Source organism: Oreochromis niloticus, linkage group LG11 (genome assembly GCF_001858045.2).
Source record: "Oreochromis niloticus isolate F11D_XX linkage group LG11, O_niloticus_UMD_NMBU, whole genome shotgun sequence".
NCBI lineage: Eukaryota > Metazoa > Chordata > Actinopteri > Cichliformes > Cichlidae > Oreochromis > Oreochromis niloticus.
The window spans coordinates 19,780,658-19,796,461 of record NC_031976.2 but is presented as its reverse complement, the minus strand read 5'-3'; the positions used below and the strand labels follow the sequence as shown (position 1 = coordinate 19,796,461).

The following is a 15,804-nucleotide window of genomic DNA, read 5'->3' as shown; positions in this document are numbered from 1 at the left end:
GCCTGAGTAACTGACCGCATTTAGCACAAAAAAACACACTCAACAAAACATCATTTCACGTGTTTATGCTTTTTTGAGTTATTAAATAATAATTACAAAAATATAATTTTCTAATGTGTTGAATTTGTTTATAAATATGTACATTAATTCAAAGGCAAATAATTGATTACCCTCGGTTCTGAAAGAGACGTGTCTGTCACGTCGGAGGAAACGCTAGCCATTGTGGCTCAAGCACGAAGCGGGGTGAGTCTAGTCGTAACGTTTGATTTGAGCCAAGATGGCGTCTAAATGGTAACTTTGTCGGACGGTTGATCGGTATTACAGACAACTGAACGGGCATAATCACAGGTTTGTACACTTGGACAGGCTAGTGCGGAGAACCGAACTTAAATTATTTTCCCTAAAGATGTGGTTGTGTTTCGTTACAAATTCCGCGGTTGACGAATAACACATTACAGTAATAACTGAACAAACGTCTAAAACGGCTTATGATTGTACTAACACTCATCTAAAGCAAAAAAAGGTATCTGAATCAGGAATAACCTTTATGTTCGCGTTATTAGCTTGACTTTTTCTCTCTACTATATTGTGAACTAGCTGTTTGTCCTCAAATAGGTGACGGACGCTGTGACAGTCAGACAGGGTGGTTTCCAGAAGCTGTGCGTGTATTTCGTTGCTGTCAACAGTCCTGAAGTACCTTCAGGGATAAAAGTTATAAATTAAATGATGGTACAAAACCACAAGGACAGATTCTTCAAGTTGGCAACAATGCAGCCCTGAAATCTTTCAAAGATTAGATGCATGAATCCCGGGTACCTTTTGCTGGAGAAAACTGTTTGTTGTTTTCATCAGCATCAAGTTTTGGATTGTTTGAATGCCACAGAAAATGTATTTTTTCTTTAATCTGTCTTTAATCTGTGCCCGAGGTTAACACTGACTTCTTTTTAACTTTAAAGCTGCTGATCTAAACTTTGTACTTCTGATTTGGGAAAATTAGCTATTTGCCCTTATTCATCTCAGTTTTAACTGTATTCCTTTTTGTCCATAGGATGGCACGGGTAGTTTTCCTCCATCCTGACCTTGGTATTGGGGGAGCAGAGCGGCTGGTGGTCGATGCCGCCGTTGCTCTGAAGTCTCAGGGATGTAGCGTTCAGATCTGGACGGCCCATTATGACCCAACACATTGCTTCTCTGAGACCCTCGATGCGGAGCTTCCTGTGGTGTGTTAGTGCACACTATGCTACTAAAAAAATTAGATCACTGGTAAACACAAACATTTTGTCACTGCTCCTGTTATTATTGTTCTAATAGGTGTGTGTGGGTGACTGGTTACCCACCAGTGTGTTTGGCTACCTGCATGCCCTGTGTGCCTACCTGAGGATGATCTATGTGGCCCTCTACCTGGTCTTCCTTAGCGGCGTGGAATATGACGTCATCTTCTGTGATCAGGTGAATTGTATTGCACAATAAGTGCCAGAGACATTTTAATAGAGAGGATATAAAAAGGCTTTTTAAAACCCCGTTTGGAGGCAATATATATGACTGTCATATATTTTTTGAGTTCTTCTGAGAAAACTGTCTCATAACTTACTGTAACTTCTTTGTAACTTAGCTGTTTTTTCAATGAAAAACAGTGAGTGGGCACTTCCCAGTCGAGCATCTCAAGAAGAAGTAGCAGATTTATTTATTTATTTATTTTAATTTGGTACATTAGGTTTAGCATATTTATGAATCCACACATTTTACTACTAAAATGGGGTGGAAACTTTCAGGGTTTGCAGAATATATTTAAGCTCTGTCTTGATAAAACATGTGGCTTCATTATATAAGCTACAGTTGGATTTAAAAAACCTGCTGCTTCCAAGTGGGTCCAGTGGGATTTGTTTCCCAGATTTGGTGAATTTTATATTGATTGATCCTTGTGCAGTGTTTTAAACAGTACAATAACATTTAAAAACAGCCGTTTTATGAATTGCACTTCTGTAGAATGGGCACATGTCACATTTTGTTCTGTATTTTGATCTTATCTTTGTTTCCTTTGACCCCAGGTGTCGGTGTGTATCCCAGTGTTACGACTGGCTCGCAGCAGGAAGAAGGTTCTGTTCTACTGTCACTTCCCAGACCAGCTGCTGACTCAGAGGAAGTCGGCCCTGAAGAAGCTTTACCGTACTCCCATCGACTGGCTGGAGGAACGAACCACAGGCATGGCTGATATGGTACGTAACAGCACACACAGCAACATGGTCAGATTACAGGACAGGATTGGCTGTTTTATTTCATTTGTATAATAAAAATAGTAAGGAATGTTAACCAGGCAGTGAACCAATGAAACAAGTTCACAAAACCCCAGCACACTTTTCAATCAGAGTCTGTGGGCCTACCAAAGGCTGATCCGGTGCACATCTGATTACAAATGATTAAAATAATAAAATTAATTTGTAGACTAATGGAATAAAGGGATTGACCATTTTATGTCAAAAGAGTGTTGCTAAACCACCGGGGAAAATTAATCTCTCATTTTGAATTTGATTCTCTCTCTCACACTTCGTCACGTACATGTACAACCTTGAAAAGCATTCCTGCAGAGCACTAACTGAATAATTTTATGGCTTTCATGGGTTGTTTGGGGTGATTTTTGGAAGTCCAGAGATACTATCCTCTCACTTGCCTTATTGTTTTTTTTTTCAATAACTTACTCCACCGACATTCACAGTCAGCTGTTCCTGAAGACGCTCTGTGCCTGTGTGTAATTAGCAATTATACTAAATACTTACTGTGCCCCAGTCCAACTACAATGAGCCTATCTCTTCATGGGCCAGGAAACTGGACTTTGCAGATACAATTTGCTCGGGTACAGAACAGATTACCTAGTGTGAGAGCACACCTAGCTTTTCTGCCTAAAGAAGTTTGAGAGAAGTAAATTCTCTCTCCTCGCAGCTGCTTTAGCTCTTTAGCTGTTCAGCAGTGCGAAAGGATTCGATCTCCACATGTAAGCTGGAGTCAGAGCTCAGGGCCCTGAGAGAAATATGATGACATTTTGATTGTATTTTAGACTTTATGGTGATCAAAGGCCTCATGCTGCTGTTCATGTTATAGGGAATTAAAACACCTGTGATTTATGTGAGATCATTGTGAACAAATCTCTTTATGCTTTCTTTTAGATTCTGGTAAACAGCCAGTTCACCGCAGGCATCTTCAGGGAGACTTTCCGCAGTCTGAGCGGAGTCCAGACAGATGTCCTCTATCCCTCCCTTAACACGCGTATCTTTGACGAGGCAACCACTGGAGCTCAGAGCCTGGAAGGACTGCTCCCCGAAGGAACTACCTGTCTGTTTCTCTCTCTGAACCGATACGAAAGGAAGAAGAATTTAGGCCTGGCTCTGGCAGCTTTGGCAACCCTGAGGAGCAGCCTTCCTCCTGGCCAGAGAGCAGGCATTCACCTGGTGGTGGCAGGAGGCTATGACGATCGCGTCACTGAGAATGTTCAGCACTACACTGAACTGAAAGAGCTAGCAGCACAGCTTCACTTGGAGGACTGTGTTACTTTCCTCCGCTCCCCCTCAGATTCGCTGAAGGTGGCGCTGCTGCGGGGCAGCACCGCCGTCCTCTACACCCCTAGCAGAGAGCATTTTGGGATAGTTCCTGTGGAGGCCATGTACTGTTGCTGCCCCGTTATCGCTGTGAACTCTGGGGGGCCCCTGGAAAGCGTGGCAGACGGGGAGACGGGCTTCCTGTGCGAGCCCACGGCCGAGGCCTTCTCTAAGGCCATGGAGAGGCTCGTCAGGGAGCCACACCTCCGCAGGGACATGGGACAAGCTGGGAGGAGGAGGGTAGAAGATAAGTTTTCTCTTCAAGCCTTCTCAGACCAGCTGTATGGATACATTGTCAGGCTGAGCCAGTGATGTGAAGGCTGGAGGAGAGCCAGGAGAAAACTTGTGAAGAAATGATCGTCTGCTGAACAGTGAAGCTGAGTATGGATGGCTCGGCACTACAGAGAGTTGGAGCAAGGATGTATGTGTATATGTGCAAGGAGGTGGGGGAAGTATCATGAGGACTTGGAGGACTATTAATCAGCATTCCCCTGGAGGGGTTGCTGTGAGGGGGAAAAAAGGACGGAATTTCTATACCAATTAAGAAAAGACTAACGAGTTTTCCAATCCTATCTTTACAAAAATACCAACCTAGCAAGTGTGTTCTTGTGTGTGAAGTTGAGGGTGTGAAGCAGCGTGGCAACCAAGAGCCTCCAAATGAGTCTACCTAAAGGATTGATTGTTAGAGTGAAATGTTTTGCACTGTGTCTGAGTGTGTGTGTGTCTGTCTGTTGTTTTCTTTTCTACAGCACTCTTTGTCTTTGTGTGTTTTGGGGATGAAGAACAAGAATGTCGTTATCACGGTGTGCCATCGGGCAGCGCACAGTCGCCGATCGATAAGCAGGATGCGTTCCACTACTTCTGCTCGGAGCTTTGTTCCCCGGCATGTATTCAGAAGACGCCGGCCTGTCCATGACTCTTACTACTGCGTGGAGGTTATTAGTAGATGATAGAGAGTGTTTGGCTTTATTAGAGGTCTGGCTGATGGGCAGTGTGCCTGTGCCTGTGTCTGGGTCATTATCAACGAGGAGAATAGCGGGAGGTCATTGTGTCTGTGCGCTGCCCTCTTCAGCCTTCCTACTGTATAGAAATGCTCTTATTGACATTCCTGAAGTCTTAATAAACAAGAGGACACATAGTTTGCTGAGTCTTATGGAGCTTGCTTTGTTGGTAAGTTTTTGGCCTTTAATAGAGTTCGCTAAGGATTTTGTGGGTGAGCATGGAGGCACAGAAGCATTCTTAAAGCCATGGATAAATCGGATTGTGCCTCAAGTTATTAAATAAAGCATTCTCAGACAAAGTAGCAGCAGAGGAGTTTTATTTTGCTCATTAGGAAAAGCAGGAAGCCACACAGAAGGGCTCAAGTTTCTGTCTCCACCCGTTGCTGCATTATCATTTCCAGATTCTGAGTCGTATCCTGGTGGGCTTGATTCTTCTTCTTAAAGGAGATCTAAAAAGAGTAGATCATTTGATCAGTAAATCAGGTGTACAACTAAAGGTTATTTTCCACATCATTTGACCATTAAAATTCCTCAAAAATAAAATGCAGTCCACTATATTTTAGAACACAAGGTAACATCACCACATATGAAATGTATTCTCTTATCCAAAAATGGCAAAATATCAATTTTCTAGAAAATACTTCTGAACTTTAGAAATTGATATAGCCACTGTGACATCACCCTTTGATTAATGAACATCTGTTATGAAACCTTAAGCTGAGACTTTTCACCATCTTGGTGTTTTAAAACCAGATAATGATTCAGAAACCAAGAACCAACCAGCATGGAGAAAAATCAGCCAGACACTGAGTCCCAACTCAGAAAAAAACAGCTAAACAATGACACTATCAAGACTTTTCGATATTTCTGATGCTTGTCATCTGAACTTCACTGCAAAAATCTCTCCAAAATATGTCAGAAAAATGTAGTTTATCGCACAGATTCTGGTGCATAAACTGCAAATAAACTGCATTATTTTACCCCAAATCTTTGTGCACGAATGAAAGCCGCACTATGTATCCACACATGCCGATGGGTGCAACAGGTCAGTAATGGGCGATCTCTCACTTGTTAGATGATTGTGTAAACCACTACATCATGGAGCCACTTCGTTACTTCATCTTTGAGTATAAAATAAGTCAACTAATTGCTGCTTATCAACAACCCAAACCAACTGATTTAATGCCACTCTACTGTATCTCTCTCACCCACCTGGTTGAACACAGCGTGGCTGTATTGAACAAAAGTGGCGAAATGCTCAGTGTTGAAATTCACCAGGTCATATTTCAACTCCTGGTGCAGGAAACTCTGACAGTGACAGCTTATTGTCTCGGTGTTTGTTGTTGTTGACGACCCTGATTTGGGTTTCTTGAGGCACTTTGATCTCGGTAATGGGCTGCGTGCGAATTCTGGTCTTCTTCAAAATGCTGTCGTTGCTCGACTTTGGAATCATCATCTGGAGGAAGCTGCGGCATGCTTTCTGTGTCACATTTTCATCTTGAAGGGGAGGAAAAAACGAAGGAGTTTAAATAAACATACTGCATTTTGAGCTGACACAATAGCCAGCTCAACTAAAGCGTGTAGCAGGGAAAACATTTCTTACCTCCAACCCCAAAATGGAAAACTTGGCCTTCTCCCATATAAACACTCCAAACTCAATTAAGTCTCCCTCCTCTGTTGTGGACACACTCTGATTGATCTGCAGAAACAAAGAGCAGAGCTGGTGCACAGAAATTCAATAAAACCATGAAATTTGGTTGAAAAACAAACAAAAACTTAGCTAATAACTAGCTTTTATACATCCAGTCGCACTGGAAAGCATGACCAACAAACCCAAACTGTTGTAAATTTTCTGCATATATTATAAATGCTCACCTGTCTCCATGTCAGTTTAGAAGAATTACAGTTCCACATTCCCATGACATCCATTGCTGCTGTGAGTTGAAGCCAACTGATGGACAAAAGGGCACCTTCCATTTTTAAGGCTCTGTAAACGGGTTGTGCAATATGTCAAACCTCTTAATTTTTTCCTGATAGACTTGACTCTAAGTAGTTCATGATAATAGGGAGCCTTACATGTTACATATTAATTTAGTATCTTCTATACTTTTCCATGTTCGTGCAGGACACCGGGGGTCTCGGTCATATTCCATATTCAGAAATGTTTCTCTTAGTTTGATTAAGTCATGCGGTTCGCCTGCACTGATTTTTTAAAATCCCTCATCTCATATTGATTCAGACATTTTCTTCTGAGTCAATTTCAAAAGCTGAAAGGCAACAAAACCAACAGCGATACCACTTATTTTTCAGAACTTCAAATTATTTGTCCCTATAGGTCCAATTAGTGCTGGTGGCCATGATTTAATTTAAAATAGATAGCAAGGTGTGGAATATCGCAGCGATGCTCCTCACGTCAATTTATGTATGTGAACCTGATACGTTTGACTTTTGCAAATAGGGTAAAATACATATTCCGATTTAATATTCAGGAATGGTTTAGCCTGAGAAATCCCTGCTTTACACGCCTGACATTTGATCTGTTGTCCACTGTTTGATCTGCTGGTGCTTGATTGGAAGTTGATAATCAGTTGGATAGATGGACAATATTTTTTAAAAAAAACATATTTAGTTAGTCATTTTTCAGGAAGTAATCAGTCTTTTGCTTTCTGAACTTCTAATAGATATTAGGAAACAGTGAAAAAGGGTTTCTATTAGAAATTTTACGAGTGTTTGTAGCATGATTTTACTCAGATTTGACCAAAGGTGTCAACTGTAAGGTTTCCTTTATGAAATTAAAGAATTTTGTTGTTTTAAGCTCTTGAACACCATCTAAAAATTTCTTTGCTTACAATGAAATTACAATTGTGGTTTTTCTTTGCAAAATATATTTTTCTATAAAGAAAAAATAAAGAAGAAGAAGAATGCAAACCATTTCTTGGCCAGGAATCAAAAAAGCATGTGTGTATTTATGTGTGTGTTCGTGCTTTGTTTCCACATCCAGAAGCATTAAGAGCAAATGATGAGGAGCGTGTTGCTGCAGTGATTTAGGGGCCCTGCCAGGGTGGATGATAAAACGGTCCCGCGGAGTCCATAAGGGAGCGAAAAGACGCACAAACAAAAGCACGCAGTAGTAAACACTGATCAGGCTCCATTAAGAGTTCCACGTTCTCGCCTACACAGAAACACGGAGTCCGTGGTCTCCCTTCTGTTGCTGTCTGGTTTCCTCGCTCCTTAAAGGTCTTTACCTCAAAGTTGGGAAAGAAGAATCAGCAGTCCCTTCACTCCCCCGTCTCTCTCTCTGCCCTGTGGTGGGGTGGTTATTGAGATCATGGTGTGTCTGAGTGGCAGTGATAACCGGTACCCAGGTGCCAGTGGCACACGGTGTTTAATTAATTAATGAGACCGCGGGGTTGGTTTTCTAATTCCACCTAGCCGGCATCGGGGGTGTGGGGGAGATAGCCGTGAAATGTTTAGGTGTGTGTTTTCAGGCGAGAAAAGGGGAGATGTATGTGCGAGTGCGTGCGTGTTATGGGTGTATATCTATTTTGTTGGCAGTTTGGGAGCTGGCTTCCTTGTTAGTGGAGTATTAAAATATGTATGGAATATTTTTACTCCCACTTTTAATCAAGCCTCTTGATTAGGAGTTAATCACAGGCCAAGTGAAGCTGATGATGAAAGAAACACAGTTAGCGTTACAGTAACACATCAATCTGAACTCTTCCTCCTGCACAATAACCAGGTCATGGGCATGGGATATAAACATAATGGAATTACTGGATAGTGCTCAGATGTGTGTGGTGTAGGTTAAGGATCCAATTAAGTAATATCAAGAGATCAAACCAAATTCCACAGAAATCAGAGAGCAAGAATATGAAAAAGACTTTATTTAAAAACTCTATATTAAGACCTTTAAATTACTCTTTTGGCATTTAAGCAAAAGCAAGTCCATCAGCAACTTTCACAACTCCGGTGTCTGACTTCATCAGTCATGCAGCACCTTAAAACAGTTTTGCCAAAACATTTTAATTTACCACGTGCTTAAAGTTTAACCAGAAAAGTATAAATCATGGTAAAACGTGCATGACATTACAATCAAACATTTTAATGTTATTTAACATTTCAGTGGGAGTTTCTTTTGTGGGGACTCTTGGGTGTCAGGGTTTATTTCTGTGAAAGAAGACCCTTCACATAGGTTAAAGATATCACTCTTTGGGTGTAGCAGTTCCTAGATGTATGAAAAGTTGCTGTATTCTGCTAATCGTGAGGTAAAATGAATTATAATTAAAACCTCTGTGAGTGAGAGTGATGTCCAAGTGAGATGTGATGATATTTATTAATGCAAAAAAGAGAATATCAAAATCCCAGAGTGAAATCTGGGATGTTTAGTTTCTTTTAACCCCAACTACATTAACTTTACATGAGTAAAAAGTTTTATTAGATACACCCTGCCAGTAATACCTCTTTTTCATTCAGAACTGCATTATTTGTTCATTCCACAGATTCAACAAGGTGTTGAAAACATAGAGATTTTGGTCCATCTTGACATGATAGCATCACACAGTTGCTGCAGATTCATCAGCTGCACATCTGTGATGTGAATCTCCTGTTTCACCACATCCCAAAGATGTTCTATGGGATTGAGATCTGGTGACTGCGGAGCACATTTGAGTACAGTGAACTCATTGTTCAAGAACCAGTTTGAGATTATTTGAGTTTTGTGATATGGTGTGTTATCCTGCTGGAAGCAGCCATCAGAAGATGGGTAAAATGTGGTCATAAAGGCATGGACATGGTCACCTGCAATACTCAGCTAAGTTGTGTTGTTCAGATGAGGCTTAGTTGGTACTAAGTGGCCCAAAGTGTGCCAAGAAAATATCTGCCAAACCACTAGCAGCCTGGACCGCTGATATAAGCCAGGATGGACCCATGCTTTCATGTCACTTATACCAAATTCTGACCCATGTAAACTCATCAGATGAGCCAACATTTTCTGATTTTCTGTTTTTCCAATTTTCTGGTGAGCCTGCATGCAGTCTTATGCTGCTGTAGCCCGTTTGCTTCAAGTTTCAGCATGTTGTGCATTCAGAGATGCTGTTCTGCATACTTTGATTATAACAAGTGATTATTTGGGATGCTGTTTGTCTTCCTATCTGCTTCTCCTCTGATCTCTGCCATCAGCAAGACTTTTTTGCCCAAAGAACTGACACTCATCTTCTTTTTTTGAGAGCATTCTCAAAAAACAACAACAACAACAAAAAAAACAAAAAACAACTTGGGATCCTATCCTGGAGATGGCTCAGACCAGGCTGTCTAACACCAATAGCCATGTCACATTACTTACTTACTAACCTCACCTTTCTTCCTTATTCTGATGCTCGGTTTGAACTGTCTCGATCCCGTCTACAGTCTTAAACGCATCAAGTCGCTGCCATGTGATCGAGTGATTACATATTTTCATTTTTGAACAGTTGAACAGGTGTACCTAATAAAGTTGCTGATGAGCATACCTCTGAGAGTTTAAAAACGTTTAGAATACATACTATACCACCATCAGCATATCAGACCACAAATGATTAGAAGATGCTTTTAGGTGTTACAACTGTGTCCTCGGAAAAGTTTGAGCATCCCCGATTAATAGAATAGAAATAGTTAAGAAAGGCAGCTGAAAGAGGTGAGCTCACACAGAATGTGAGGGTCACAGAATCGCATGTGAAGACAGGAAAAAACTGAAAAACTGCACAGTAAAAGTCCATTGTGCAACATTCAGTGAAAATACTGCAAATACCACACTGAAATATGTAATAAGAATTTGTAATTGATGTTTGTAGAGTACTGCTACACATTCAATAGATTTGTTAGAAAATGTAATATTAGTTTTTTAAAAAGGAAAAAAAGAGGTGGCGTGATGAAAAAAAGGTTTATTGGGTTCAGTCTGGCTTTTTTTTTTTTTTTAAATCAGGCATCTGCAGAAAGAGCATCCATAATCAAAGCAAAAGCACAACAGGATATTTCATTCAGCTTTCTCTGATGCACGAAGACACAAACATTTAATATAGCTCAGCCTTTCTTGTAGCTCTAAATATTTTTGCATTTTGCTCCAGGCGCAGGAGTTTTACTGCAAGCAGAAAAAAAAAGCTTCCTTGCTCATAAATGATAGAATGTGCCTTAACAAAAGAAAAGCAGCATTTGTATTCACAGCTCATCTTTAAGAGCTGTTTTACATGGTACATGTTAACAAATTATGTATTTCATACTTTACTACTTCCATAAAGTACTCAAATATATTAGCTTACACACCGTAAATGTTAACACCGTGCAACTCGTACACTCACACACTGGCAAACAGTCTTAGAAGCTGATATCACAAATGAAGGGAATGATTTATTGACGCTCCATAAAACTCTTCTTTCTGTGGGAGCTCACAATAAAACTTATATAATCTCTGCTAGTGAAATATTATAGATAGGCTCTATAAAAATAGCTTTATGACTACAGGAGAAAAAAAAGCGTTATAACTTGTTCTATCCTGTATATTGTGGTTTGAAACATCTTATTGCTTAAAGACAAATGAGTCCATAGATTTCCAACATCAATGATTTCCCAGTTCAGGGGAGGGTTATCAATAAAATCTTGGGAGTCTTGTTTCAGATGTAAAGTTATGAGTAAAAGTTTAGTTAGAAAAAAAAAGCTAGATAACACAGTAAGGAAGAAAACCACACAGTGTAAGTTAATGATAATATTTAATAGTAATGTGTGTGCTGTCTGTATATTAAAGTTTTGCTGGAAGTGACACTGGCCCACATCTCATCTCCTAAAAGGCTCAGAATGGCCACTTACTATGAATCAGGATACCTGATATCACCAGCTTACAGTCTTTGTAGCCCACCAGGAGTGGGGTAAAATAGGTGAAGGTGTTTTGGGAGCTCCCCCAGCAGCCTGGACCTACAGGATGGCTTCAAAGTCCCCTGATTCAGTTCTGTTTCTAAGCTTTATCAAAAAGGAAAGTTTAAGCCTAATTTTAAAAGGAAAGTCGGTGTCTGTCCACTGAATTCTGTTTCCACAGACTTTTACTAAACTATTACAAAAACAAGAGGTTTTCCAGTTCTCATCAGGATTTAATGGAGATTTCATTTAGTAACTGGCTGTTGTGTGCATCTTTGACAGAAAAGGTGCAGGAGCTTCCTCGCAAACTCAAAATGACTTTGGCAGGACGGATACAAAACAAAACAGCATCCCTACCTTAACTCAGTATTACATGAAATCCAGTTGTCTTTTGAGTCCAGATTCATAGTCAATGCATAAATATGAAATTTAGATCAAGTGTTTCATCAAACTCTTAAAAAATAATTGTTGAACTATTCCTTTAAGACGGGTCAACCTGCTAAATGTTGCCTGAGCAGCGATCGATCAAGCAGCTCTTGCACAAACAGCTTTATTTATATCATGAACTTCCTGCTTTAACTCATCTTTGATGTTAAATTTATACCCAAGGTAAGTATATGCCTTAACACACACAAATACACACACACACACATCCTGGCTCCCAGGTTGCTCTTCCTGGAGCAGCAGGGTGATGCAGGAGGAGGAGAAAGGGGGAGTGGGGGAGAGCGGAGAGAAGAAAAAGGAAGAGGCAACAGGAGAACAGACCTCCCATTGAACTTGGCTCGCTTCCAGCACTCATTCACCCAGTAATCAGCTGTGAGTCAGTCAGTCATACTGGCTCTAAACAAACACATTAACATTTGAGTGCGCAATACAGCGATGGCTGCTTGCATGCACGCAAGCAAAGACTGTCACTGCATTAAAGACACATATACGCACTACCGGAGCACAGTTTACTAACTCTTAACCTGCATGCGCTTTTGTTAATTTCACTCGGAAAGTGTGTTTTTTTTCTTTACAGTCTCAGTTTCGCGCAGGTGTTTGATTATCACGAGTGATGGAGAGCTAGAAAAGACAAAGGGTATTTTTTTAGATGGGTGTGGGTGGTGTATTGATAGAGGTGGGGTTGGTGGACTCTCATCAAAGGGCGCCATCACTCACCTATGCCCCAAAAGGAACTGTCAGCGTGCAGGTATGACGCCTCGGCACTGCGCACGAGAAGCTGAGCAGACCCCCGCGCAGCTGGGGAGGATAACCTCCGGTGATTACACTCGCAGGGGTGAATGTCAATCATGCTGGCTGCCATAATGTGTGTATGTATGTGTGAGACAAACCACTCAGTTGTTGATGCAAGTATGCCTTATGTACAACTGTGGATTTTGAGCATGTGTGTCTGCATTAGTGTGTGTGTATGTCTGCCCAGCGATGGCCTGTGAGATTGAGCTGTCAGTCGGCAGGCAGCAGATGAAGATTAATGGAGCGAGCAAACAATAAGAGGCTGGCAATGATCATAAATATGCTAATGGCCATTATCAATACACACTCACTGACATGCATAAGAGACAGAGTATGCAGACGTGTGTGTGTGTGTGTGTGTGTGTGTGTGTGTGTGTGTGTGTGTGTGTGTGTGTGTGTGTGTGTACAGTATTCATGCGCAAGGGATTTGGGATAGGAGGTGATTCGGGTTACCCAGTTAAAATCATCCTCCCTCCCTTTGGGATACAGCAGCATCAAAAGACACACAAACACACACATTTTTATAGTGCGAGTGTGTTGGCTGACTGATGGATCGGGCACCTGAGCTTCCCATGTGTTATGTTTGGGGTGTGGGCTACAAAAGGGAAAGGGAGGAGGGCTCATTGAGTAGATGACATGATTGGTGTCACATTAAAATCTGTTTATTTAGTGCTTGTGCGCGTGTGAGAAGGGCAGCGGATAGTGATGGTGTCTGTGCCAAGCCTCTGATTAAGACTACAGGTTCGGCTAATAGCACAATGAGAAGCTGATTAAGAGCGGATGAGATGGTAAAAAAAAAAGAAAAAGAAAGCAGAGGGACATAAAAGGGATAGATAGACAGACACATCTATTCACTAAACTGATGATGGGCCTCTTTGTTGTCTCATCCCATTCTGTGGTTCTCTTGGGTCCCTCCTGTATCTGTATTGCATGCTCATTTTTTAAATGAATACCCTCTTTCTTTATCTCTCCCTGCCTCCCCCTCCTTCCTCTTTGTCTCCCTCACCACCCATCTGGGTCACACAGCAAAAAAGAGCAGAACGGGGTCCCTGATGTGAAACCTGGTCATCCACTTTATCACCTGAAAACACACTTCTTAACCTCCTTCTACCTGGTTGTCTCTTTTCCCGCCTACTTCTCTCTGCTCCATAGGGTGTGCAAACTCCACGGGGAGATGTTGAAGGCTCTCGGGGCTCTCCGACCTTCCTTGTCCTTTTAGCGCACACATGCACACACACACACACACACACACATACACATACACACACACACACACACACACACGTACTCCTGCTGTTACAAACTCACACTCTCCGTCCATTTCTGATGGAAAGCGCAATTTGTGTGTGGCAAGAAGGCGATGGATGGAGTGTGCAAAGTAACACAGGGAAGTGGTTATGATTGGGGCTAATGAGCTCACAGGGGATGCTGGAATAGAGGAGGCGGGCCAATGGCAAGCCTGGTTCAGATACACCACTCCCTGGAGGGTCTCAGCTTAGCTGAAACCCATTTCACCTCATGGGAATTTATTTGAGTATTTGTGTGTGTGCGTCTGGGTAGTTGCTGTTTGAAAATCAGCAGTCCCTGTGGTCATTATACACTCATTCTGCTGAGCTGGTTACTACTGGTCCCTATAGACATTGGTAGTAAAGCATTTAGAAGTCATATCAAATCGGTCATTAAGTCAAGGTCACGAGGACCTGCTTGTTTTTTTCCCTGAGTGTTATTGAGTCTGTAATCTTGCTCTTAGAGGCCAAGCAGAACAAACTCATAGAAACTCAGCGATGATCCTTAACACTGCATCAGTGGTAAGTGTGGGTGTGTGCGAACAGGTGTGTGTGTGACAGTGTGTCATTCTGTGTGTCTCATTACCATGCATGGTGTGTCAGTGTTGTCCAGAAGGCTGAGCTTCCATCCATTGCTCCAGGGGAGAGTTATAGATTACTGGCTGGAGCAGGCAGGGGCCAGGGGAGCCGCCGGAGCCCAGAACCAAGAACTGTAGGCTGGGCACGGCTCTCAGCTCATCAGCCTGTCTCTTGAGGCTGCGGAGCTTAACCTGGAGCAAGGCTCTGATTAACCAGACTAATGACAGTACAGCCCCCAGCTCCCACTGCCAACACCATAATCACTGCTTAAGGCCCCAGCCAGTCGTCATGTCTATATGGGGAGAGAGCGGTGTTACAGCTTAATGGATAAGTCTACTGACAACAAGCATTTTAAGTCAACGGTCAATAGCAGCTTTGAGAGTCAATCGCATGAGAAGAGACCAATGTATGAAGCTTGAATGAGCTCAAATACTTTTTTCTGTTTGTTAGCTGTATCTATGCAAGAGGCTCAGTATGTGAATATAAATATGCACCACTGGGTTTGTGTGTGTCACCACAGTTGGAGGTGTTTAATGAGCACTGATCGATGTCTCATCTGCGCCTCCTTAGCGCTAATGCAAACATTTCATCAGGACAATGGAACCGTTCAGCCTCTGGTACACACAGAGAACCCAACAGACAAACAGCACAAACCAAACAATGTATGCAAATAAGCCAGACAGTCATGCTTTTGTTCTTACACTGTGTTACAGACAGTTTCCCAGTAAGTGCAATAAACACACCACTGGTAAAAATTGATATCTTTTTAGTATCTTTGAAGGTGTGAAGGAGGTTGGGGTGCAGTCAGCCTGCAGAACAGGCATGCCAATAGTGCTTACTGTCCTCTGTGAGTAAAGTGATTTCTGACAACTCCTAAATTAATCCCTGCAGCTAGAACACAGTCCTGCTTTATGACTGTTTGTGTGTGTGAGATGGAAAGGTAGAGACAGAAGTAATAGCTTGGTGTTATAAACAGACTCGAGTCGATAAGTGATCTAGCTCCTGCTGGGTGGAGAATGAGAGAATGATATTCAATTCAGACCCCCAAATAAGTAAAAAAAAAAAAAAACCTCCTGCAGGTTTACTGCTGCTGCTGCATGAGGGAATAAAAGGATGCCTCTATTATTTTACTTTACCTATAAAACTAATAGCCGCAGAGGTGAGATATAGTTAAAAGGCAAAGATGAGGCAGACTTCAATGAAAGGATACCTGGTTACTTTATTTTCTCT

The 15,804-nt window shown here is 41.8% G+C and overlaps 1 protein-coding gene and 1 long non-coding RNA gene across 6 annotated transcripts; one reads left to right on the top strand and one right to left on the bottom strand.

The window, feature by feature from the left end:
- The first annotated feature begins 123 nt into the window (after positions 1-123).
- alg2 (ALG2 alpha-1,3/1,6-mannosyltransferase) lies at positions 124-4,729 on the top strand. 5 transcript variants are annotated; one of them, XR_003222236.1, is made up of 6 exons: positions 204-348; positions 1,049-1,220; positions 1,312-1,449; positions 2,049-2,216; positions 3,162-4,011; positions 4,340-4,729. XR_003222236.1 is itself a non-coding variant. In XM_005472753.4 (5 exons), the coding sequence occupies exons 2-5, from the start codon at positions 1,050-1,052 to the stop codon at positions 3,900-3,902; spliced, it is 1,218 nt and encodes a 405-aa protein (XP_005472810.1). In that variant the 5' UTR covers positions 124-243; position 1,049; the 3' UTR covers positions 3,903-4,729. The 5 variants fall into 5 exon arrangements, 4 of the variants coding, with proteins under 4 accessions (XP_005472810.1, XP_005472809.1, XP_005472811.1 ...); XM_005472753.4 differs by having other exon boundaries at positions 124-243; positions 3,162-4,729; XM_005472752.4 differs by having other exon boundaries at positions 3,162-4,729.
- LOC102080145 (uncharacterized) lies at positions 4,402-7,496 on the bottom strand. The gene is made up of 2 exons (XR_003222237.1): positions 5,804-7,496; positions 4,402-5,040 (listed from the first exon to the last, which is right to left on the bottom strand). It is a non-coding gene; the product is annotated as an uncharacterized LOC102080145 (long non-coding RNA).
- Positions 7,497-15,804: the final 8,308 nt, after the last annotated feature.